Consider the following 23507-nt stretch of genomic DNA (forward strand, 5'->3'; position numbering starts at 1 on the left):
TCGAAAAGACCAAAATGGACAAAATATTCTTATTTTTTTCCCTTCTCTACAATAAACTGACCTGCAGCACTTTAATTAAACAAATAATATAGTTGAACTTTTTGTTGGGAAGGGATGTGTACATTTTTGTAGTTCAAAAATGTTATAAGGGTTTTGCCTCGTTAAAAGAAAGGCATCCAGTCTTTAACTTTATTTAGTTCTTGACTGACAAATTTAAATGAATGAATGAATAAATAAATAAATAAATAAATAAATAAATAAATAAATAAATAAATAAATAAATAAATAAATAAATAAATAAAACAGAAAAAGGATTGGGTCAATTCAGAGCTATAGGTCACCATCTTTGGAAATGCTTCCTGTATTTAGCCAAGTTTAGTAAACAGACTTCATTTAAAACCAAACTTGCGCTGTTTTTGAATCGTAGTCTGGAGCTGAAGTGCCTTTTGGACGCCCCTGTTTTACTTTACGCAATACTTTCTGTAGGTTTATTCTATAAAAAAAAATACATTTAGGTTTGGGAATTTGAAGAGAGGAAATGTGAGAGAGTCCATTAGACCTTATTATGGGCTCAGTAAATCTCTTACACTGGGTGGGCGCCTCGGCGTCCCAGACGGACCAGAGCTGCACGGTGAAGAACGGCGTCCAGCAGACGACGTAGGCCAGCACGATCACCACGGTCATCTTCACAGTCTTCACCCGCGCCTTCGACAACCCCACTGCGCAGCTGGCCCGGGAGAACAGCCGCCTGCTCGCCGCCTCCCCCGCAGCCCCGGCGTGGTGGTGCGTCTTCAGGTGGAGGTTGGCGTGCACGGCGCGGCAGATGCGCACCTGGCACACGATTACGATGAGAATCGGCAGGACGAATATCACCAGAGTGGTCCAGGTCACGTAGGCCCTCAGACCCCACGGCACGACGAACTGACCCCAGCAGTCGTAGACCCCCGGAGCGACCTCGACCCGGGAGAAGATGAAGACCTGCGGGAGGCTGCCGACGAAGGAGACGCACCAGGCGGCGCACACTGGGCAGTTCCAGCGCGCCCTCCTCCGCTGGAAAGTCACCATGGGGTTGCAGATGGCCTGGTGGCGGTCGACGGTCATCACCACGATCATGTAGGTGGAGGCGAACATCCCGACCACCTGCAGGTACTTCACCAGGCGACACAGGATGTCCGGCCCGACGAATCTGTCCGTGATGTCCCACATGAGCTGCGGGCACACTTGGAAGAACGCGACCACCAGGTCGGCGACGCACAGGTGCAAGACGAAGACGCGCATCCTGGAGAGCTGCTTCCGCCGCTTCCACAGCACCAGCAGGAGCCCGGAGTTCAGGAGCCCCGCGGCGACGAAGATGATGGACAGCAGAGCTATCTCCAGGCGAGCCAGCCGCTCGTCGCGGGGCTCGTCCCCGGACGGGACGGGCTCCGAACTGGCGTTGCTGGTGTTCGCGCTGGACCAAGCCATGCCGGTCACTCCGACGAACGGCGGCCAGAGGGGCCCCGCACCATTACGCAGCCGACGCAGGTGGAGAGACGTTTGAATATTACAAACACAAAGCAGGCGGAGTGAAACTCATCCAGCTTTTTAAAAAGTCAAAAGATGGCCGCAGGAGATTGCAGACCGTTTCTTCAATAACTAGGAAGCTGGTTCAAGTGAACTGGGGAGCGGAGAGGGGAGAGCAGATGGTTTTATATCTCATCTGGGCAGGAGGGAGGAGCGACCTCACAGAACGCAGGAGCTGTTTCCAACCAAAGAAGGTAGAGAGAAAATGGAAAGAAAACATTTAAAAGTATCACTCTTTGGAAATAGAAGAACGATAAAATAAAATGCTCAACACGCATCTTCAGTCCTCTTTTAAAAATGAATCCAATTCATTTTCAGGTCTTATTTTAAATGTAATTTTTTAAAGAATGAACAGACCTTGTAAATTCACCCTGTTGTGAATAAACCTCCCAATTACAGTCATCACCCCATCCATATTTCAGTATTAAGTTTTTGAAAATGATTTATTAGAAGCAATATTTGTTGGGCTGTTAAGATTTTAAGCGGCAATACATTTTGTTTGGCCTGTTGGATTGACTTTCAACAGGCCTCGATTCACACTATTTACGTTACTGGCCAAAAGGATGAGTCTCACAAGTTGTGATGGAAACATGCTGGCAAACAAAACGAAAAGTCAAAAACCTTTGGGTTATTCTTATAATAACATCCTTATTTTAATAACCAACAAGAGTACAGCATTTACATGTTGATTTCTAGTTAAGTAGTTTTGAAAACTAGAAGCAGCAAAGTGGAGTTTCCTTCCACTCTAAAACAAGCCATTATTTTGTCATCCTATAACATGAAATCCTGTACAGATCGACTGGAGTTTGTGGTTCCAACATGACAAAATATGAACAATTTCAAGGGGTGTGAAGACTTGTACAAGGCACTGGATGTAGCATTTTATTCCACTGGCAAAAACCCGTGCTGCTACGTTTTGGCAAAAAAAAGGGTTTAAGCATCAGCCTTTTTTTTTTCTTTTAAAAAAAGAAAAACTTCAAAGCAGACAGCTGCAAAGCCAAATACACCTGTCCAAAGTGCCGCCTCTGCAGATTTTAATCAAAATGAAAATGGGAAAAAGTAGCCAAACGGTAATAAGTGCATACGCATGTCTTCCTTTTGTAGTGTCCTTATTCACAACATGCCTGATACTCTAACCAGATCTGGCTGCAGTGCAGTAAAAAAGTCACAGAAAAACCCTTTGAGGTTTTTTTCCCCCCCTTTTGTCTAAAATAAAGAGAACCACTTAAACAACACTTGGGCGCGGCTATTTAAATCACCATGGCGACCACTTCCTGTTTTATTCAAAGCTTCACATGACTCAGCAGTTCGTCTTTATCCATCTGGTATCGACTTTTCTTCCAGATGTCACGGAGCTCCTGCAGGCTGGTGCCGATCTCCTTCCCCGATGTGATGCCCATCTTCCTCAGGTCGTGGCCGCTGACGGGGAAGCGAGGCACCGACCACCTCTGGAGCTCCGTCAGCAGCTTCACCTCGCCCTGATACTTCAGCAGCTCACACACTTTGCTCTGAGAGTCCGGCTCCCGGCTCTGGGCAGTGCGAGATATTACAGATATGACTTATTTACAATGGATATATATAAAAAATTTTTTTTTAAGAAAAACCAGATTCAAATGGTTCAAACTTGTGAAAGCAAGTTGGTTCTATTGATGTGCTTTTTATCAGAGATTTTACACGAGGGCCGCTATAATCCAATATTCATCTTTTGGCCGATATCTGATCGTCTTTAACTTGACAAATATGTTCTGACAGATTTAAAATCACACGTGTCAAACTTTCTACAAACTTTGATCAACTTAAAAAGTGAAAAAGAAGAGTTTAAAAAAACAAGCTGCTTCACTTCCCTTTATTTTAAAAGGTAATGTTAGGAGTGCCAATATTTGTGCCAGGGAGTTTTGAGTCTTATAATGAGAAAGTTTCTCGTATGGACGAGGAACTGCTTCTGAATTTATTTTAGAGCTCTGGCAGTTAAACCCTGCCACTCAGCAGAAGAAAGAAAAGATTGGACTAAATGTACTTTAAATGTTTTACAAGCTAGAGTGTTTAGAGGCTGAATCACAGAATCAGCCTTTGAAGGCGCTGAAAGGCTGCAATCATCACATAAAAATGGTCGAAAATGTACAAGAAAATGGGAATGTAACCGTAAAATTGGTTTGGTACGCAGGCAGAAATCATCATCAGGTTGTTCCTGCAGACTCACATCAATAATAAAGTCAGTGAAAGGTCGGAGGTCGTCTGGCTCTTCGTCGCTCTTGCGGAGCGTCCGCCTGTGCTTGACCAGGAACAGAGCCAGCGTCTTCTCCTCCCTGGACACCTTCAGCCGCAGGTCCGTCCTGTCCACGTCGTCCGGGCGGTGGAACAGGGCCGCCAGGACCGTCATGGGTTTGGGAGAGTGGGCGCTGGCGTTCCGCCACACGCGCTTCATCTCGTCAACGTTGCCATCTGGAGGCAAACCTTGGGGCGTAGCGGGGAGACGAGCAGAACTGGAATGAACAGAAACTCCAGGAGGAGAACTACACACATTTCTGTGAAGGTTTTAAAGCAAGGGTCCCCAAAGTGGGTCCTGGAGGGCCCCGGGATCCTGCATGTTTTAGTTCTCTCCCTGGTTTAATCCCTGGATCAAATGACGGCTCGTTAGAAGGCCTAAGAAGAATATTGACATGCTGAAAAGGTTGTTACTACCACCAGGGAGAAAACTAAAATGTGCAGGATGCCGACCCTCCAGGACCCACTTTGGGCACCCCTGTTTTAAAGTGAAGGGGTAAATAATAATAAAATAAATAAATAAAAACCAGACCTAAAAATCCAAGAGTTGAATTTAAAACTAAACTCATTTACTCCCTGGCTCCATTTTTTAGGCATGTATCAGCTGAACAGCTTCAGCCTACATCTCTTTGATTTGTGCAACACTTATGAATTGTTTCTACTTCGCTTCATTCTGAATCTCATTGATCGCACTCGGAGTGTTGATGGCAACAACTATTGTTATGCGTGTTTAGATTGAATAAACTATTTTAGCTCGGACTTCATATATTTTAAAAATGCCTGAATTAAAATCTGCTCTTATGTTAGTATTTTCCAAAGTCTAACGTCTCTCACCGATGTACTGAGCTAAGTCCAGGTGGTAGAGGAGCTCCAGCAGATGAGCAGCATGGTTCCCCACCACCATCTTCTTTAACTCCACCCAGATTCTTTCTCCTGATATGGCTGCCAGCCCTCGGCCGTTTTCCCTGATGGCAGTCAGAGTCTCGGGCTCGTGCTCGTCGGCCTTCAAAGCCACCCTGCCGTAAAACCTGGGACGAAACAACAACACCGTGACGCAACTGGACCACTTGTTTAGAAATAACCACACACCACTTCCGGTTTCCACAAGTGAGGCTGCCTACCTGAAATACCTCAGTATTCTCAGGTAATCTTCTTGTATCCTCTGCTCAGCGCTGCCGACGAAGCGGACTTTGTGGTTCTGGAGGTCTTCGTAGCCTTTGAAATAGTCGTACAGCGTTCCATCGAGCCCTGCCAGGCGCACAGTGGACCGCTTGGGATTAAAACACGATCGCTGTTCATCAGTGAAGTTCCTTTTGGTTCGGGAGTGGAGTTACCCAGAAACATGGAGTTGATGGTGAGGTCTCTGCGCTCGGCGTCTTTCTGCCAGTCGGTGGTGAACTCCACCTCCGCATGCCGGCCGTCCGTCTCAACGTCCACTCGCAGTGTGGTCACCTCAAAGTTCTCATTGTGCAACTGAGGAGGACAAAGGTTACAAACTTTATTTATTTCAATAATTAAATGAAAAAAACAAAACAAACTGGATCTCAGATAATATCTCAATATATTAAGTGGTGCATTTCAAAAGTTTGTGTCCTCATGGCATCGCAGGGTTCATGAAACGTTGTGTGTCATTGGAGCGTCTTGAATCCCAAACATAGACTCCAATTCCTCCAAAACGGCTCATATGTAACCGCTCCCAAGTATAAAGGGCTTGTTGCTCCAACGGCTGAATAAGACGCTGACGTCTCCTCTCTCCTCCGTGGTCAGTGCACCCCAAAAGGCCGTCACCTTTAGCTGCCCTTTCTTTTTTCACTCTCCGTCCCACCACCAGGCCGCAGCAAACAAAACTCATTCTCAAATCTCATCATATCCGGATTTTATTTTATGTTGCAACAAACTTTTCAGTGAGCTCAAAGCTGGACTATAAAGTAAGCATTAGTTCACTTCGTTCGCCAGAACCTGATTGCATTCACTTCAGCTGTCCCATAACTTCAAACTGATGCTCCATGTGATTCGCTAATCTGCCGCTTGGACAGGAGGAGGAGAATCAACTTTCATAAGGAATGCGAGGCACCACACACACTCTGTTAGAGGCTTCAATGCTGCTGCTCAGCCAGGACGCTGCCTGCAGCTGAAAGGTGAGATGAAACCAACCGTCATAAACGGCAGTGAAAGAAATGAAGCTGCATCAGCAATGATCCAACTGCTGATTACTCCCAGGTTTTATTCCACCAGTACATCTCCTCATTTCTCCCCTTGACTGTATCTGGAGTCAGTTTAAAAAAAATAGAAGAGAGGGAGAGAGAGAGAAAGGGAGAAAAAGAGCGAGAGAGAAAGTAGAGAGGCTGCCCAGGATGTTTAACATCTTTAATAGGACGTTCAGAACTAAATTAATTCTAACAGAACCGCTATAATAAATATCCCTTTAAACTTCAGATCTATTGCTTTGGAGGGATTATTTTTTCTGTATTTTATGTATGTGTTAGATACACTTTAACTAGATACACTTCTTTGTATTCACAAACTGTATGTATTAAAGGAAAAAAAAACGTCAATAAAAAAGACAGTGTTTAAAACTTCAGATCTACTAAGTACTTTTTGACTGATCAGACTGGTTGTGAGGAAGCGCCAACAGCTCACATGGTTACAATTTCGATTCATCAAACTGGTTATTTAATCATTCATGGCCAAGTGTTTGTAAAACAATTCATTAAGTGCATTTTTCTTCACCCTACTTTTGGCTTTTCTTAAAACTACAGCTTGAGGCAAAGTGCACAAGCCAACAACTACAAGTCTTACTTTAATAGCTATGTAATGAAGCTGCCAAGAGTTTTATTCCTCAAAAACACTCATCTTAAAAAACATATACAGAACCACGGATTATGGGCGATTGGGGGTTTCTGTAGCACTAAACAATAAAACAGATTGTGCATTTGTTTTTAAAGAGACAGAAGGCAAGACGTCAGTGTCCAATAAGTTGAAGAAAACTGTTTCACAGCCTGATGTCTTTGGTCCAACGACATCAGGCTGTGCAACATTCCTGCTGATCCTCTCGTCTGCAGACACTTCCAGCTTTTCTGATCTCCTGCCCAAACAAGCAGTAATTATTCACCCGGCTACCTCTGGAGACAGAAACGAAACTGATGCACGCAGCTCCGGTAGCAGAGGGATTTCATTAGAATCCAGCTTCGGTAACAAGTTCTCTTTTATGCCAGATGACGGTTTAGTTATGAAAATATTGCTTTAACAAACTTTCGCCAATTTTAACACCATTTACCTTTAAGTATCAAGAAAATTACCCTGCCTCTCGCCCGGAACGTAGCTGGAGATAGACACCAGCAACCCTCCTGACCCCAGCAGGGACATGGGTGTTAGAAAATGGATAGAATGAATGAAATGGATGGACTATGATACTTAATCTAACACTTTAGGTTAAAGAAAAAGAGCTGATATGAAGACAGCTTTTCAAATAATCACTAAAAAGCATATTTTCTGTATTTGTTGCTATTAAAACTGTTCGGCGTCTTACCCGTGCGGTAATGGTGCCGTGCTTCTCTCCTTTATTGTTGATCAACCTGATCCCAGCATCTTGAAACATGCGCTTCATCTCCTCCGGAGTGGCTGTGGTGGCAAAGTCCACGTCTTCAGGCCGTTTCCCGGACAGCAGATCCCGCACAGCGCCGCCGGCGATCCGCAGCTCATACTGGTGCTTCTCAAACAGCTCTGGAGAAACGGGATTCTGATTTATTTACAAGTCAGATTCTCAAATAGTAGCGATGTACCGATTCCGATTTTGGCCGATACCGATTTTTTAAAATTTATTTCTTTTTTTTATTTTGTATAATCAACATTGTCAGATCTTATAAGGTCAAAAAAAACCTTCAATATTCAAATAAAATTTTCTTAAAAAACACTGAACAATATGCAGACTTGCATAGCTGCACAATAGTTGGCGCTCTTGAATATAAATGAAAGGTTTAGAGCATTCCTTTCCAAATTACAATAAACTAAAATAAAAATCTGCTCCATGTCTTTCTTTTTTTCACATTTTTAAAAACAAACACAACTTGCACAACAGGTTAGACTACAGACCTGTTTTGAACCTATTGCCAAAGATAAAGCGCACAGAAGTATTTTTGCTTTTACTAAATCACAAAGCTTGAGGTCAGTGGAGGACAGAGTAACAAAATATCTTACAATCATCGATAAAGTGTCCTGAGTTTTAGGTTTCTTTAGGTAAAAAGAAAATGCACAAATGCAGCAAAGCTTTATTTATACCAAGATTTATACATAAGTAGACTAAACAGCTGACTAGGGTGAAACCCTTTTTTCACCCTAGAAAAAAGGGTGAATGTTTAAATCAGAGCGTGAACTTGCATAATTATTAATAATAATCACATTAATTTCTGGAGCAATTTATTGTCCAGCAACATGTTATCATGATAGACCTTCAGGTGATACGATTTTTATTAATTTGGAAAAAATGCTTATTTAAATGTAAATGCCTGACACCAGAAGCAGGGGTGCCACCAGGAATCTTGGGCCCCCTGACAAAAAATTTGATTGATCCAGGGGGGGTTCAGGGCAAATATGGATGTGTGTTTTTTGGTCTGGGAGTGGGAACATTAAATTTTTACTGCTAAAACAATCTTTGAAAATACAATACGATTAATTTTGTAATTGACAGGGCCCCTTTTTTTTTTTATTTCTATGAACAAAAAATATATAAATAAATTGCGGAGGGCCCCCTGTTGATCAGGGGCCATTAGAATTGTCATAACGTTTCTCCCAATATGGCGCCCCTGACCAGAATTAACATAAAGTTGTCAGTCATACTTGAACAAAAATATTAAACTTCTGTAAACCGATAAATATGTAAATGATTGTGTTAGATGAGCACATAATATCGCATCATATCATTGGCAGACTTGTGAATTGAACTGAATCCACTCTGTATCTGAGTTTTTTTCCCTATCAAATCGTGTGTATTCACCTGCTATTCCATTCAGCCCATCAGTGAAGAGAGACTTGAACTCGCTAGTCTCCAGCCGCATGGTGAACAGACTCCTCCATACACTATGACTTATCACAGCAGGTCTGACAAATCTGCTCCACATCTACACAGAGACAGAGAGAGAACAAGTCAGGTCCCTCAGCTTGGGTTCGCTTGCAGTAAATGAGGAGCTAGCTGGCTAACATGTCATTGGAGGACACTTCACTGCGGTATAAATAACGGTCTCAAAGCACCTGGTTCACTGTCAGAACATGTCAGCATCATCCGCTTATGGAAAATAGGAAAAAAACCGGCACACTTTATAAACCAACAACACAGTTTTCACCGAAAATTATCTTTCTGTCATCTCTGCTCTCCTCATGAAGCGATGCCGGAAGAGTTTTAGAAAACGTGCGCTCACCGACCAATGGCGTGAGAGTTTTTCGGTCACGTAAGGCGGGGTTTAAAAGGTCTCTCGCGAGATTTGTCATCTTCTAAAGTTTCAAGCGCTGCTGTCTGTGCAATCTGTTAAGAAATAAGCTCCAGGATGCCGCCGTTCAGACAATGGGGAGAGTTATTCCCCGGCTGGAAAATACCGACTGATAGCGCCGACTTTCACTACAGACTAATCAGCAACCTACTTTATTACCAGACTAATTATCTGGTTCTCAGTACTGCTGTTTACATCATTGCAGGGTAAGAAATGTCGTACATCGTTTTATTGTTTGTAATATTTTTTTTAAAGAAAATTTATATTAATAAAGTTTGTTATCCTGTCGTTTGTAAAGCAGAATTGAACCTACTTTTTCTGTTAAATAAATAATTAAAATAATTAAATAAATAATAGGGGGATGGTTTTTCACAGCTGGTTTTGATGGACAAAGTTAAACGAGGAAACAAATTAAACCAGAAAGAGAGGTCATTACTTAGTTCCAATGAAATCCTTAAGCTTGAAGAACTGGTCTTTGGTCTAATAGCAACAAACAAAATTGCATTCATACCGCTGGAAAGCTTTTGCATTTTGTCACTTTTATCTTTTTGGGTTCTTATTTCAACACAAAGAACCAGGTAGCTGTGGTCTTTAAAAATGTTTACATAAAAAAATATGAAAAGTGTTAAGTACATTCAATGGGCCTATAAAGTATTGATGCTACTGTTAAAATTATTTTCTGTTTTTTTTTAGATGTGAATATTTCATAAATAATTTCTAAACCTTTGAAATGTTTTATGAACACATGGCCTTGACCTTCTAAAAAGTAAAAAAAAAAAAAAGAGTAAAACATTCTAAATAAAGTTTCCAAAGTCTTACGCTGTAATATGAAAATACATTCCTGTACAATCAGAAAGTCTACTAAAATAAAGGCAAAGCAAATTCTGATAAAGTGTTTTTATTTCTTTTTTTATAGGCTATATTTATATTAAGTGAAGCACAGCAAATACCATTATGCTCCACTTGTGAAAGTAAAACTGTTCAACTCCTTTTTGGCACTCAGACACAGTTCTGCTTGTTACACTGCTTGGACAGGACATGCGGGAAGAAAAAGAAAAACAAAACTGTTTACAATTCAACTCAGTTCATTTATACGCCGCCAGCCCACTACAAATGTCTCAATTTTCTCATAACTTCATAAAAACTCCGGTACATGCCTTGAACACACCATCCCCATGGTGACACTTTGAGGCAGCAGCGTCTTGCTGTGAGGATGCTTTTCCTCTGCAAGGGACAGAAATACGGATATGACTAGAAGAGATTGTTTGTGATTGTTATGTGACAAAATGTGAAAATGTTAGAGCAATACTTCTTCCCAGGCGCACCGTAGGAGTCATGTTGCTGTAGATAAATCATCTAACCACTAGGCACAGCAAGTTTATTTAGGAATAAAACACCGAGGTTTCATGAACACCGCGGCATTTTTAAACTTCGCTCACGTGCCTCTGTGTTGTCCCGCAGGTTCAAGGACCCGGTGGGAGTGGGCACCGGCACCGCCGTAATGTTGGCCGTTTTTCTGCTCTCAGCTTATGTCAGAGAACTGCCACCTCTTGTCGGCTTGAAGAGATGGAGTCCCTTAACGTTTTTGATAATCGACATTATAGTCGTTCACTTTGTGGCTAAAGCGTTTGTAAGTGTCAGGACATTTTCGTCAGCAACCGCTATATCCCTGGCCGGTAAGTTCACTGTGTTGTCTTTGTCTTTATAAAGTAGGGGTTTGTTTGTTTTTTTAACATATTTGTTAAAACTGTCTCCATTTGGTGACAATATGTGATGAGACACATAATCTGAAAAAAAAAATAAAATCCCCTCCAAAAACAACCAGTCAGAGCCAAGAGGCGTTACTTAGTGCTGTCTATCATCTTCATGTACTCACTGCTAAATGTGCTAATGGCTAATGCTGTTTCTCCAGGTTCAGAAACAGCTTTTTTCCCACTTGCCATCAGACTGCTGAACTCTTAACTGGACTGCACTCTAAAACTGGTCTCCACTTCATGTACATAGCTAAATAACTTCTATTTTACTGTCATTCCTGCACTTTATATTTAATATTTATATTTATTTATATTTTATATTGTATTTTATTTATTCTGAGTAACCTCATTGGAACCTCAAAACATTGTCCTGAGCCGTATGCAACGAAATTTCGTTATGTATACACCCCTGTGCATACAAAATGACAATAAAGTCTGTCTAAGTCTAAGTCTAAGTGGATGAGCAGCATGACAAAAAATTGCGATATGCCTCTGGGCTCTGATTGGTTGTTTTTAGTTAGCAATGGGAAAAGGTAGAGGAACTAAATTTTTACTTAGATTATCTGTTTCAACAAATTTCTAAAAAAAAAAATCAAATAAAATTACAAAAGTTACATACAGTATCTTGAATTAGACCAGGTTTAAATTGATTATAAATGATTAATGAATTATATTTTTGCTAAATTGCAAACATTAGCATTTGCCTTTCCCTCTACAGTGACTGTTTCACATGCTTCCCTTTGCAACCGCAATGTGAACAAGGTGGCGTGCATTAAAGAAGCTCAGGAGCTGAAGGGAACACCGATGGGCTTTTTGCTAAGGGCTCGCGGGAAACAAATGGAAACGAACAACTGAAGGAGACAGAATGATTGAAAAACGCATTTCTTTTCCCCCAGACAAAACAAAAATGCTTCCTCTGTGCTTATTAACCTTTGTAAGGTTTCTCTCTTGATATTAAGGAACCGACTGTAACTGACAAACTTTGCTAATGAATGTTTTCCACGGCTCTGAGGAGCGTCTCTCTGTCCTGCACTAAATCTGTTGTGTGCACCACAGCTACAGGCTTCTTGGTTAATAAATCTACTTTAATCTGTACATGTCGGTGCTTGAGGCTGACCTGTCTTGACGTTACAATGTGTTGCAATTCTTTTGAAACACTTTTAGAAAATACTAGCTTAAGATTTATTCATGACGTAAAGGCTTGATATCTCGTCTTACACATATTCCTTTTAAATTCTATCATTAGCAATTGAATCAACGCAGAACACTAAAATGCCTCACTTTATGAGATGATATTTTGGTTTATTTTTGATCCCTCTGCCTTTTTCAAAGACTTTCCTTTTTAAATGTGAAGATTTGTTGGCAAATTGGAGGAATTCCACTCACATGTTCTAAAATGATCACGTTTTGATATTGAATTATTGTTCAACAAGGGTCTGAGAGGTGAAGTGCCACTAGAAGAAAACAATAATGACAAGTGATCTAGAAAGGTTTAACAAAAGAATTGCTCACCACACTTTCTAAATCAACCTCAACTCTTTTAAGGTGTGTCTCTGTCAGCTTTAGATATACAGAGATGAAAAGTTTTGGACATAATTGTCCAAATATCTTAAATTCAACCAGATTGGATGGAGACTTCCAGATTATCAGTTCGATTTAGGTTTGGACTTTGTGCCAGCATAATATTCCCATAACCATATTTCATCATGGCGCATTCAGAGTTACTGTTGTGATTGTCTGTAACACATATTCTCTTGCATGCTGGCCGAAATGTTTAGTTTTGGTCCCATCTAACCAAAGGACCTTCTTGTTTGCATCTAGAGCATTTGACCAGACCTCGACTTTTCCTGCTGTGTTCTTTGGTTTTGATGCTGTTTGTAACTAAGGTTACTAAAAGAAAACTCAACAGTGTCCTTTAATACGCTATAAAGGTGATAGGGATGGAGCTATTTTTAAGAAAATGAACAAGATCTTTTCTTATTTTTCTCTCCAAGATCTGCTTTAACACGTTCATGTGGTCTTAAAACTGTCTGCTTCATAAATAAAGAACATAAAAATATAAATCTGCATTCAGTTCGTCTCATTGAGTCGTCGGTTCCACCGGTTTGCACTTACAAGTTCCTTTCAATAGAGACTGAAGTTTAGACAACATACTTTACTGCTAGTGTCTACATCTGGAAAAGTTGAAAAGGAAAGCCATGATGCCTGTCAGGAGTTCTCCTGACTCTCCCGTGTTTTATCTGAGCCGTGTCTCCTGGGTGATGGATGGGGTAAATGTACTTTCCCTTCCACTCGTTCAAAATTTTAATCAGTGACCTTGCAGTAGATTATAGAGCTGTGTGGAGGTTCTTTGACAGAGTGGTTTAATCTGCAGTCAATAAAACTCTAAACTTGAACAACATACTTGTTCTGATGGGTTTTTCTTTCTATTCCATTCCATTTGAAATGGATAACAAGAATCCGCTTGGAGAATAATGGTGGAAAAAGAGTGTAGCCCAAAAAATAAGTGTTAATTTGTAGCATTTATCTTCTTTTTTTAGAAGTCTAACTAGCTTGGTCCACATTTACAAACACAGAACACACCATTCTTTGTTCCTCTTACACTGTGGGTTCCAGGAGTAATCCATTTACTATAGCATTATTAGGAGCCATCTTAAATGTCTTTACTGTTCATAGTGGAGTATAATGAGAGCAGGCGCTGCCTTAAATATAGATTTATTTATTTTTTATCACCTTCAAAGATCTGGAAAGGTCCAGATAATGATGTCATGAGTATTAAGCTGCTTAATTAACATCTTTTAAAAATATTTTTGGGAATAATTTTAAATAATTTTCAGGAGGAATGGACCAAAATTCCAGTAAGCTGTTATGAAAAGATTGTGGAAGGATAACCAAAATGTTTGACCCAATTCAAACAGTTTAAATGTTACTAACAGAAACATTACCAAATACTAAGGAAATGTATGTATACTTCTAACTATGAAGGAACAAAAAAGATTTTTCTGGTATCTAGTAGTTATTTAAAAGTTTATTATTAAATACACGCTAGAAAATTACTAAATAAAGGGATAAATTCTCCAATCATGGAATGACAGATACAGTTTAATTTTCAGATCTCTCTCTCGGAGAGTTGAGGTAAATTTCAATATGTAGTTCATATTAGTACGTCTTACTTTAATTTGCAGATATTCATATTCAAACGGTTATTGAAACTTATTCAAACATATACTTCAGTTTCTTTTACACAGAAAACCCCGTTTCTAATACTTTCCAACGATAACTTGACACTCACAATATGGCGGATGCGCTGACGTGTCGCGTCCATGGGAAGTTGAAACTAATACGGCGCATGCGCCAAAAAAAAAAAAAATCCGACAGAAATAACAACTTAGAACCCGACGCTAAAACACTTCGGAAACATAATGAGTTGGTTTACTTCAGAGCTCACGCGCCTCTTGTTTAGTTTATGGCAAAAAAAAAAAAAAAGAAAACACGTGCGCTTCTCCTCCAATAGCGTTAGGTTTTCAAAGTCACGTCATGAGCTGGCAATCTCTCTCTCGCGAGATTGATCTTGAAGTTTCAGTTTGTTTTTTCTGTTGGTGCGGCTAAGCTGAGCTGTCAGAAGAAAAGAACTCACAGGACTCTAATGGTTAAAGTAGAGTTAGCACCGCTGAGGTCGTGGGATGACTTCTTCCCCGGCTCGGAAAGGTTCGCTAAACCAGATTTTGGAGACGTGGCAAGATGGAACAACAGAGTTGTCAGCAACCTGCTTTATTATCAGTCTAATTACATGGTTCTCGCCATTGCTGTTTTCTCCATTGTCGGGTAAGAAATGCCATACAGCACAGTTTTTTAATCTGATTTTTTTGTTGTTGTTTTGTTTTGGTTTTTTTGTATTCAGGCAGTCTGCTCGCCTTGTTGGACATAAAGAAGGGTTTAACCTGCTTCTAGAAAGATCAGCGGATGCAAAGCCAGGAAATCAACTCTGCTGCTGTTTGAGAACAAAATGAATAATAATAATAAAAAATACTGCAGGTTAAAAGTTGATCATTTTGGGAACTCGTCATCTGCTTGACACTTACAGATAATTGACACAGAGGCTTTGGTGTAGCGTGAAATCCAGGAACAGACTGTACTAGTCTGGGCATGCCCAGATGTCTGTAACTAGTTGACGAAGTGATCTAACAATCTTATCTGGTAGCGTCAAACATCCTGTACGAGTCTTTGTTTTACTATCATGACAAGTTTGCAAACCTGGGTTTTTGTATTGAAACGTGGGTCACGTGTTTTGCTTCTTCAGCCTATGAAAATGCCATACTGGTGACAAATCAGCTGCATTTGCGTGTTTGATTGGAGTCCAAATCCAGCGTTGGAAAATTGCTCCAGTGACTTCATCTTGACTCATAGTTTCCATATCAGCAAATCTGAACTTTGACACACTTTTTTTTTTTGGTTACTAGTTTGAGTAAACCATGTGATGTCTTGCTTATGCTGTGAGAAAACGTTTCCCTCACTTAATGTTCAGCAAATGTAGCTGCATATGGGTTTGTAGAAGACAACCTGAGATTTAACCAGATCTGTTTAGCACCGTGGATATTTACCAACCATTCTCCCTGCTGCGTCAGACGTCACACTAAACAAGTCATTTTTCAAATAAAGATGTTCAAACATGCAAAGTGCAGAGTCATTCGGATAGAAAACTAAATACCATTTCATTAATCGACCACAGATCAAAACTCCTCCATTTTCCCTCGTCTGACTACAACAAAGCTTCCAGGTTAGGTGGACGGCCATCGATTGGTCGCTTTCAGTTGGGCTAGACTTCTAAATGCAGTAAAGAGGGTTGAATGCATCCACCCACTACACTTTTCAGACTGTCATTTGCTGGAAAAAGTTAAAATCTGCCTTCCTTAAAACTTCTTGAGCTCTTTTAAACTATTATTGTACCTTAAAATTTTTTTATAGCTTTACTCTATCTAAAACTTGTTGTCCTTAGTTTTGTTTGAGGTTTTTGTTGTTTGAATGCAGCATAAGAAGAGCCCTCTTTCCACAGAGGTCATAAACTTGGCCAGAAGCCGTGGTGGTGGTGGTGGTGTGTCAATGCTGCTGCTGTCACAAAGCACAAAGCTGGCTTTATCTGGGGCCTCATGCATAAAAGAGTTTTTACACTAAAACTTGGCACACAAAAAAAGGAACGCATAAAGTCTTGTGCACGCACGTGGCCGCGCACCTTTCCTTCATAAATCCTAATTTGCGGGAAATAGAGCGGAGTTGCTGGTCCGCCCTGTAAATTAGTATAAATACCCGGAAGTCTGCCACCACGTGAAGCAGTAACCATGACAACGTCCTTGTTTGTGGCTGTATGAGTATTTTTAATAATTATAATTCTATATTTTATGTTAAATGTGCTTTCAGGCCAAAAGGTCACCGCACAAAAACAAAAATAATACATTTTAAAGAAGAAAATAATAATAATTAAAAAAAATATTAATAAATAAAGAAATCCTGCAAATGCCTGTTTGAACAGTAGCGAGTCCAGCCGGGATTTAAAGACAAAGAGCGTGTCAGAGTCCTTTGAGTGGGGAATGTGGACATTTATTCTAAATCATGTCCAGAAGTTGTACATTTACAGAATAGAAATGCTTTCTGTCCATAAAGGCTCATTCACAAAGCGGGCGGCTCCACTGAAGGATGACTGCAGTTGCACCGGTACCGGTACCGGTACCACACGGCTCCTTCTTTAAGTTTAGCTCGGATCTCCAGGATGATCAGTCTGACTTAATCTAAACGCTCATAAACCATCATCAACATTTCCCAGCAGATCAATATGATCTCTGATCAATCGTTCCTTCTGAATCCTTCCATTGGCGATGTTCTCCATCAGAGCCGAAGTGCTGCCATAATTAATTGTGGCACAGCGCAAAGATGTGCCCCTTTTGCGCAGTTATGTATGTGTGATTGTCTACAAACCTTGATCACCTTAAAATAATCAAACCTGTTTGGAGTTAATCTGCTGATCCAACACTGTTTTCTTTCTTCTTTTTTTTTTTAGTGAGAATGAAATGACCCCATAGATGCATTTCATGCGCTTCGGCGCACGGACAAGTGCGTTACATCTTTATGAGACAAAAACTGAGAAAAAGAAAAAGTACTATTTACATTCGAGAGAGGTTTTCACATACTTTTATTTTCTATATTTTGTGTGTGTGTGTGTGTGTGTGTGTGTGTGTGTGTTAGCTTATTGTCTGAGGATAAATGCGGTTCAGTTTAATCGTTTACGTCTAAACAATAAAATATTAAAATCATATAAAAACGTCGGGTTTGGTGCTTCTTGGTCTAAATAAGCGAATGTCGTCAGATTTCAGTGTATTTAGGTGAGTTTTGACGCTTTGTAGTTTGATATTGTCCACAGAAAAAGTTGGCGTGGCTGCCGCACATTTTCACGCCAGCGAAAAAGTGTGCGTTTATTTACGCAAACTTTGACGCAAATCTAAGTTTTCTACATGCCGACTTGTGCGTAAAATATGGCGCCACATATTTTTTGAGTGCACGCACGCTTTATGCATGAGGCCCCTGGACTTGTAAAGCAAATACCAGTTTAATAAAAAAAACCAAAACACACACACAAGATGCACAAAAATGTTTTTTGTTTTTTTTTAAATCAACAGACTTATCCATTAATCAATTATTTAATTGCTTTTTACAGCTTCCAGCTTTCTTTTAAAACGGACATTTCTCTGTCGAAATGTCCGGATAATGTTGTTTTTGTAATACAAACATCTAACCACTAGAGGGAGACAGTGGATACACCATAGACTCTTTGACCTGCCTCGTGTCGCCCTGCTGTGGTCCTGCAGGTTCCTCAACCCGGTGGGGATGCTCACAGCCGTGGTCGTGGTGTCGGTCGTCTTCCTCGGCTGCGTCTGGGCCGGAGAGAACCGAGCCGTGATCAAGAACTTCAAGAGCCAGAACCCCACGGCGTTCGTGATCATCGTCATGGTGGCCAGTTACATGCTGATTTCTCTGCTCGGCAGTGTCATGACGTTTATGACAGCCATCACTTTACCTCTCACTTGTAAGTTGATGGATAATCTTTATGCAACACTTGATTATGAATTATTATATCATTTAAAAGTGGTCTAGATTATACAAAGTCTAAACTTTATTTTTTTATTATTATTATGTTTAATGTTTGTTTCTAGTGGTCTTTATTTGACAGTGGTCAGGTTGTCAGAGGCGGCAAAAGTCGGCGTGGCGGGACTTGAACCTCTGTCAAGGATCTATGGGTCGGACGCTCTGTCCCTGCTGTGCCTAGCGTTTCTCAACGGGGGGCGTACAGAGGACGGCAGGGGGCGCTGGTGGAGATTTTTTACAAAAGGGGGGCGCTGGGATTCCTTTTGGGGGGCGTTTGCTGGAAGGAAAACTTTACTTCTTAAATGGACAACAATACCAGTTTAGAGTTTGAGCAACATGCTAAAACTGTATTCCTGCATGGCTGCAACTCCATCAATGGCAGCTCTTCCTCTCTTCAGTGTTTGTAGCTTCTTAGTGCAGCTCAGCTCAGCTTTACACCGGCTGATGACGTTGCTGTGATTCACTTGTCTGGTGTCTTGATTTTCAAATATTTTATGTTTTATTGAGGAGTTTTGGAATATCGCTCTTATAAACATGTAATGACTAAAATCATGACACCCTCACTGTGTATCCCTCAGAAAAATGAGCCAGTTTAAATAAAGAAATCCATCCATGGGTGATGGCATAGAGAGCGTTCATTTTATAGGGTTAACATCGGCGCTGTAAGTGGTTTGGTAAGCGGTACCACAGCACTTTTGAATTTCAGTCATCAGAATACCGGGGTTTTTTCCCCCGTTGCTTTAAAAGGCTTTCGTCAGTCTGCTTTTTTCCATCGATAAGCTTCCCGACCGCTCCGCACCGTAGGGGGTAAAAAATACTAATAAAATAAATAAAAAATGATGACGCACAAAACTCAGAAACAGGACGACCAGGACATGGAACGGAGTGACGAACTAGATGTGAACGAATCCGGCAGTGAACTGTGAAAAATCAATATGAGTGGCAAATCCACACATGACGTGAAACACATGATGTACACCAAAAACTCTGATGTCCTATTCTCCTGAAGGCAGCACAGAGCTGCACCGCCAGAAGCTGACAGAAACACTGAAGAGAAGAAGAGTTATGATTGATATGGATGCAGTTCTGTCCACGTTTTAATGTTGCACAGCACTTTCTTATTGCAAATGGATCAAAGTTTAAACTGGTATTGTTGTGGATCTTTTATCTGGTCATTTTGTGCGAGATTTAGCAACTCGCATCAGAAAATTGCACAGAACAAAAATCTTTTTTCCACTCTTTAACTTGAATGTCCGTTCATTGCGTTTTTTGTAGACGCCTGCAAAAGTCATTTCTGTTCACGTCGCTTTTTTGTTCTCTGGGAGATTATTTTTGATGATAAATACAGGAACTGCCATAAAAATCCAAACATCAACAATAGTGATAGAAATATTTACACTAAAATAATATTCAGTGCAAAGTAGCCTACAATTTCCTTGACGGATGGGGGTGGTGAGGGACCTGGATAATGGACAGTGGGGCGTTGGCCCAATTAAAGGTTGACAAACACTGGCCTGGAGTAAAACGTTTTGTAACACTCGGGCGCACATGCGCAGAACGGGCAGCTGCAGGGTTTATTCTTCGCATGCCTGGGCAGATAACAACTAACTCAATGGCAGATAGTATCGTGCTTTGTTGTGTTTCTGACCTTTTCAGTCCAACACAACTTACACTTTATTCACGGGAGTCCGAGGTCAAAGTGGAGGGGTTGTTTCGACATGCTAAAATCATAGCGCCGTTTGGTGACCTGGCACGGCAAACTACAGCCGACTGAAGGCGTCTCGTCTGGTAAACGTGGAACGTTTTTCTGCTCAACATCCGACAAACACCAGCAGTTTACAGGCAGCGGTGTCGTGTAAACATGGCCGCAGTTCTCCCTGAATCAGATCATACTCTGGGTTTATTTATGAGCTTGTTTGTTGTTTTTTTTTGCCAAATGTCAAGTTCTGAAATGTGATTTTATTTACTTCCGTCTGCTCCGCAGTGATAGGCGCACACGCTTCGTTTCGCCTGCGCAACATGAAGAACAAGGTGGAGTACAAGATGGAAGGCGTGGGGCTGAAGAAATCTCCGATGGGCCTTTTCCTCGAGGCTCTGGGACAGCAGGAGGAAAACCTCCATAAGATTCAGACATTTCTGGAGGGAAAAATGAAGGAGTAGCTGCCACGTCACTGCAAAATGCGACGACTTTTGAGTTTCTTTATTGTCTGGCAGGTTGCCGATAAATGAAAAGACTGCAAACCAACAAACGCTCCTCCTCAGGGTGTCCCGTGACACTCCGGTCAGAACTTGTCAGGGGCGCTTCTCCCCCCCCCCCCCCCCCGGCTCTGCAAATCGTGTTGCAAAGCTGCGAAGCCTCTTGTTTATGAAACCTGTGTTCAATCAGTCTCGCAAAAGGCCTCCGTTTTGCACTCGAGCGAAATTGCGAAAGCAGTTTCAAGCGAGGCTGAAAAGCGCTCGCTCAACACGCGTCGCTGCCAAGACAACGGAGCGCTGGGAGTTCACGGAGGCGGAAAGCTCTTCACGTTTTCGAGTGGAACTGGTTTACATCGGACTGGAACCATCAGGCTGCAAAACAAAGGGAATCATTCAAAAAGAGCGAGCCCTGCTTTGACTTCAGTCTGATCACTTTATCAATATTTGAAAGGGAAAACTTGAAAGGAATTCTCCTGACCTCTTTTAATCTTGACAGCGCCTCGTGGGTGACGGACGAGCTAACGCTACACTCATCTGACATGCTAATCAATGAGGGTGGAGCAGATTACAGCGCATTTCTGACGGAGTGGAGTCATCTGCTGTCAACAAGGCCCTGAACTCAGATCCGATACTTTGATGCTGCTCCGTCTACAATGGAGTCCAGATAACAAGAATGCACTTGTGGGGGGGGGTAAAAAAAAAAAAAAAAAAAAATTTAATAATAATAATAAAGAAAAAAACCTGTGAAAACATGGCCTTCGGATGGCGATTTTTTTTCCTCTGATGGCTAATTTAAAAGAAATCAAATCTTTTAAAAGTTTGTTTTTGAAAGCACCAGAGCGCTCCTCACCATGTCGCCATATTTTGTGGTACTGCTGTGCAAACGACACACTACAAAAACACAAAATCTTACAAAAGTGTTTTTGATATCATTTCTAGTGTAAATATTCAGTTACACTTGACATGAAAAAACTTACGAGTAACTTCTCAGCAAAACATAGCAACTTGTTTTAAGTCAGTAATTCCTGTAATATTGATGTAAAAGTCACTGGTAGTTTATTTCACTTTTACATGGGGGGGGGGGGAAATGTCTCATTAAAAGTGATATGGTAAATCTGCCAGTGGAACGAGTGCGTTTATTCAATATTAGGAAATTATTGACTGAAAACCAGCTCCTGTATCTTGATTAAAAAATTGATTTAAAAAATTAAATTTGTAAATTAGTCTTCTCTAATTTCAAGTGTACGAAGAAAAAATTGCACCAAAATTTAGACCAAAAAAACTTTTGTGTTTTTGCAGTGTAAAAGTGGCTGTAAGGACTATAGCCACTTTACTCACTAAAGGTAATATATAGTAACTTTATTATGTTACTATACGGCTGTGACTGCATGAAACAGCAATAAAAGCCCCACAATAACAAATACTGCTCTTGAGAAACATTCCCATTTGTAATACGTTTCTTTAGGATACCAGTCACTTATAGAAGTGTAACTGCATTTCATATTATTCCCTTTTATTAATACCCCCGTTGAACAAACAGTGGAGAAAATGGTAAAAAAAAAAAGATTAACAAAGATTAAAAAATACATAATGTGCTGCAGCATGCAAGTATGTTTTTTATTTGAATACATACTTTTAATGATGTATGAAATCAGTAGATTATGAATTTGTATTGAATATTAAATCATTTATGACATATTTGAGCAAAGAAAAAAAATTATTTAGTGAATTGTGACTCATGTGGACCTCCGTACTTAAGAAGTTTCCTTGGGAAATAATAATGTATCCCATGATGTGCAGACCATTATCTGCTTTTTTTGCTTATGTTTATGTACGGCTTAAAAATGCAAATGAGAAAAAAGAAAAAAACTAAACAACTGTAGTCCAGATAATTGGAGCAGAGTTTAATGGAAATGGAAGCCGAACTGGACAGCGCTCCACTTCTCTGTTCCCGACAGGAGGAAAGGTGTTTCTATCTGAATGGCTCACTGGTTCTTCACGTGGTGCATTCTGGGTTTTCTTTTCAACACATTTGTGCGTAAAATCCAAGAAAAAACCCCCAAAAACACACAGGCTTGTTTCTGTATCTCCAGTGTTTCTGTTGAGTTTAATGGCCCTCCCTGATCGCTCCCTCTGGGCTACAGCTGTGATTTACGTCCCCTGCTGCCTCATCCCATCATCCATATTGGGGAATCTTGAAGTAAACACAGGCACCGCTGGCAGCAGAATCAAGTAAAGTCATGTCTCAGAAGGCACAGTGGAGGCCCTTGCTTTTGCCGGAGCAGCAGCTGAACATGTGTAGGTGCGTGTGTGTGTGCCGCCCGCTGCTCACTCAACAGGTGTGTGTCATTGTCGACTCAGCAGAGAGAAAGAAGCCTGTATTGTAAATCTGTATTGTGATATTCATGCTGTTCCCTACAGAAGGGTAAGTGAAGCTCCAAATGTTTGATTCTTCATTTGATTGAGGTCAGGACTTTGTCTAGACCATTCTAACAAGAATTTGCTTTGATCTAAAAGCTATTGGATTCTACTGGAAAGTGAATTCCTGCCGGAGGCTCAAGTTTTTTTTTTTTTGTTTTTTTTTGCTTTTTTAAAAATAATAATTTTTAGATTTTTGTCCAGTTTTTAGCTCCGTGTATTTTCTCATCAACTCGGACAGTGTTTCCTGCAGAAATAAAAACACTCCCATATGCTGATGCTGCCACTACCATGTTTAGCAATGAGGATTTCACTTTTAAATTGTGGTTTGAAAATTATTTTTTGTGGTTTCTAATGGGTCTACATGTGAAATTTCAACTAACGTAGCTCATCGGGTTAGCGTGAATGAAATATCCTTCCTAAAGGTAAAAGTTTTGTCATTTCCTTCGTAGTCTTTATACCTGATTAACAACAGATACCGGGAACACCATCAGACATTTAATGGCAGCTCTACACTCCATTCGTCTGTCTGAACCTAAATTACTGCGGTTGACACCGAGCCTTACTCCACATTAGCGGATTTTTCTTCTGGGCTGATAATGAAGGGTAAGTACAGAAGTGGGGGGTGGCGGGGCTTTTGTTTTAGTAGTGAAACGTCAGCGGTATCGTCTGGCTGTAGCTGGTGTGAGGCAGG

General features: G+C 40.8%; 4 protein-coding genes across 5 annotated transcripts; 2 read left to right on the plus strand and 2 right to left on the minus strand.

Annotated features, from left to right (window-relative positions):
• Positions 1 to 504: 504 nt before the first annotated feature.
• On the minus strand, positions 505 to 1600 carry LOC122833727 (vasopressin V2 receptor-like). The gene is made up of 2 exons (XM_044121553.1): positions 927 to 1600; positions 505 to 831 (listed from the first exon to the last, which is right to left on the minus strand). The coding sequence occupies exons 1-2, from the start codon at positions 1462 to 1464 to the stop codon at positions 584 to 586; spliced, it is 786 nt and encodes a 261-aa protein (XP_043977488.1). The 5' UTR covers positions 1465 to 1600; the 3' UTR covers positions 505 to 583.
• Positions 1601 to 2191: 591 nt separating this feature from the next.
• Positions 2192 to 9256, minus strand: trnt1 (tRNA nucleotidyl transferase, CCA-adding, 1). 2 transcript variants are annotated; one of them, XM_044121554.1, is made up of 8 exons: positions 9076 to 9256; positions 8822 to 8945; positions 7358 to 7551; positions 5163 to 5301; positions 4950 to 5076; positions 4663 to 4856; positions 3764 to 4017; positions 2192 to 3092 (listed from the first exon to the last, which is right to left on the minus strand). In XM_044121554.1, the coding sequence occupies exons 2-8, from the start codon at positions 8943 to 8945 to the stop codon at positions 2847 to 2849; spliced, it is 1278 nt and encodes a 425-aa protein (XP_043977489.1). In that variant the 5' UTR covers positions 9076 to 9256; the 3' UTR covers positions 2192 to 2846. The 2 variants fall into 2 exon arrangements, with proteins under 2 accessions (XP_043977489.1, XP_043977490.1); XM_044121555.1 differs by having other exon boundaries at positions 9168 to 9246.
• A 59-nt stretch (positions 9257 to 9315) lies between these two features.
• Positions 9316 to 13128, plus strand: LOC122833730 (PRA1 family protein 3-like). Its single transcript, XM_044121556.1, has 3 exons — positions 9316 to 9517; positions 10773 to 10987; positions 11784 to 13128. The coding sequence occupies exons 1-3, from the start codon at positions 9369 to 9371 to the stop codon at positions 11918 to 11920; spliced, it is 501 nt and encodes a 166-aa protein (XP_043977491.1). The 5' UTR covers positions 9316 to 9368; the 3' UTR covers positions 11921 to 13128.
• A 1469-nt stretch (positions 13129 to 14597) lies between these two features.
• Positions 14598 to 21981, plus strand: LOC122833732 (PRA1 family protein 3-like). Its single transcript, XM_044121563.1, has 3 exons — positions 14598 to 14890; positions 17923 to 18140; positions 20184 to 21981. The coding sequence occupies exons 1-3, from the start codon at positions 14712 to 14714 to the stop codon at positions 20357 to 20359; spliced, it is 573 nt and encodes a 190-aa protein (XP_043977498.1). The 5' UTR covers positions 14598 to 14711; the 3' UTR covers positions 20360 to 21981.
• Positions 21982 to 23507: the final 1526 nt, after the last annotated feature.

The sequence above is a fragment of the Gambusia affinis genome, linkage group LG07 (genome assembly GCF_019740435.1).
Source record: "Gambusia affinis linkage group LG07, SWU_Gaff_1.0, whole genome shotgun sequence".
NCBI classification, from domain to species: Eukaryota; Metazoa; Chordata; class Actinopteri; order Cyprinodontiformes; family Poeciliidae; genus Gambusia; species Gambusia affinis.

What these genes read in the sequence shown, in the direction of transcription:
- LOC122833727 (XM_044121553.1), bottom strand. Translation starts at nt 1,464, where the DNA reads ATGGCTTGGTCCAGCGCGAACACCAGCAACGCCAGTTCGGAGCCCGTC. An exon ending in GGGGGTCTACGACTGCTGGG is followed by an intron (nt 832 to 926) that starts GTCAGTTCGTCG and finishes ATCGTGTGCCAG; the next exon opens with GTGCGCATCTGCCGCGCCGT.
- trnt1 (XM_044121554.1), bottom strand. Translation starts at nt 8,945, where the DNA reads ATGTGGAGCAGATTTGTCAGACCTGCTGTGATAAGTCATAGTGTATGG. An exon ending in CATCAACTCCATGTTTCTGG is followed by an intron (nt 5,077 to 5,162) that starts GTAACTCCACTC and finishes TGCGCCTGGCAG; the next exon opens with GGCTCGATGGAACGCTGTAC. An exon ending in AGAATACTGAGGTATTTCAG is followed by an intron (nt 4,857 to 4,949) that starts GTAGGCAGCCTC and finishes GTTTCGTCCCAG; the next exon opens with GTTTTACGGCAGGGTGGCTT.
- LOC122833730 (XM_044121556.1), top strand. Translation starts at nt 9,369, where the DNA reads ATGCCGCCGTTCAGACAATGGGGAGAGTTATTCCCCGGCTGGAAAATA. An exon ending in GCTGTTTACATCATTGCAGG is followed by an intron (nt 9,518 to 10,772) that starts GTAAGAAATGTC and finishes GTTGTCCCGCAG; the next exon opens with GTTCAAGGACCCGGTGGGAG. An exon ending in AACCGCTATATCCCTGGCCG is followed by an intron (nt 10,988 to 11,783) that starts GTAAGTTCACTG and finishes TTCCCTCTACAG; the next exon opens with TGACTGTTTCACATGCTTCC.
- LOC122833732 (XM_044121563.1), top strand. Translation starts at nt 14,712, where the DNA reads ATGGTTAAAGTAGAGTTAGCACCGCTGAGGTCGTGGGATGACTTCTTC. An exon ending in GCTGTTTTCTCCATTGTCGG is followed by an intron (nt 14,891 to 17,922) that starts GTAAGAAATGCC and finishes GTGGTCCTGCAG; the next exon opens with GTTCCTCAACCCGGTGGGGA. An exon ending in CATCACTTTACCTCTCACTT is followed by an intron (nt 18,141 to 20,183) that starts GTAAGTTGATGG and finishes TCTGCTCCGCAG; the next exon opens with TGATAGGCGCACACGCTTCG.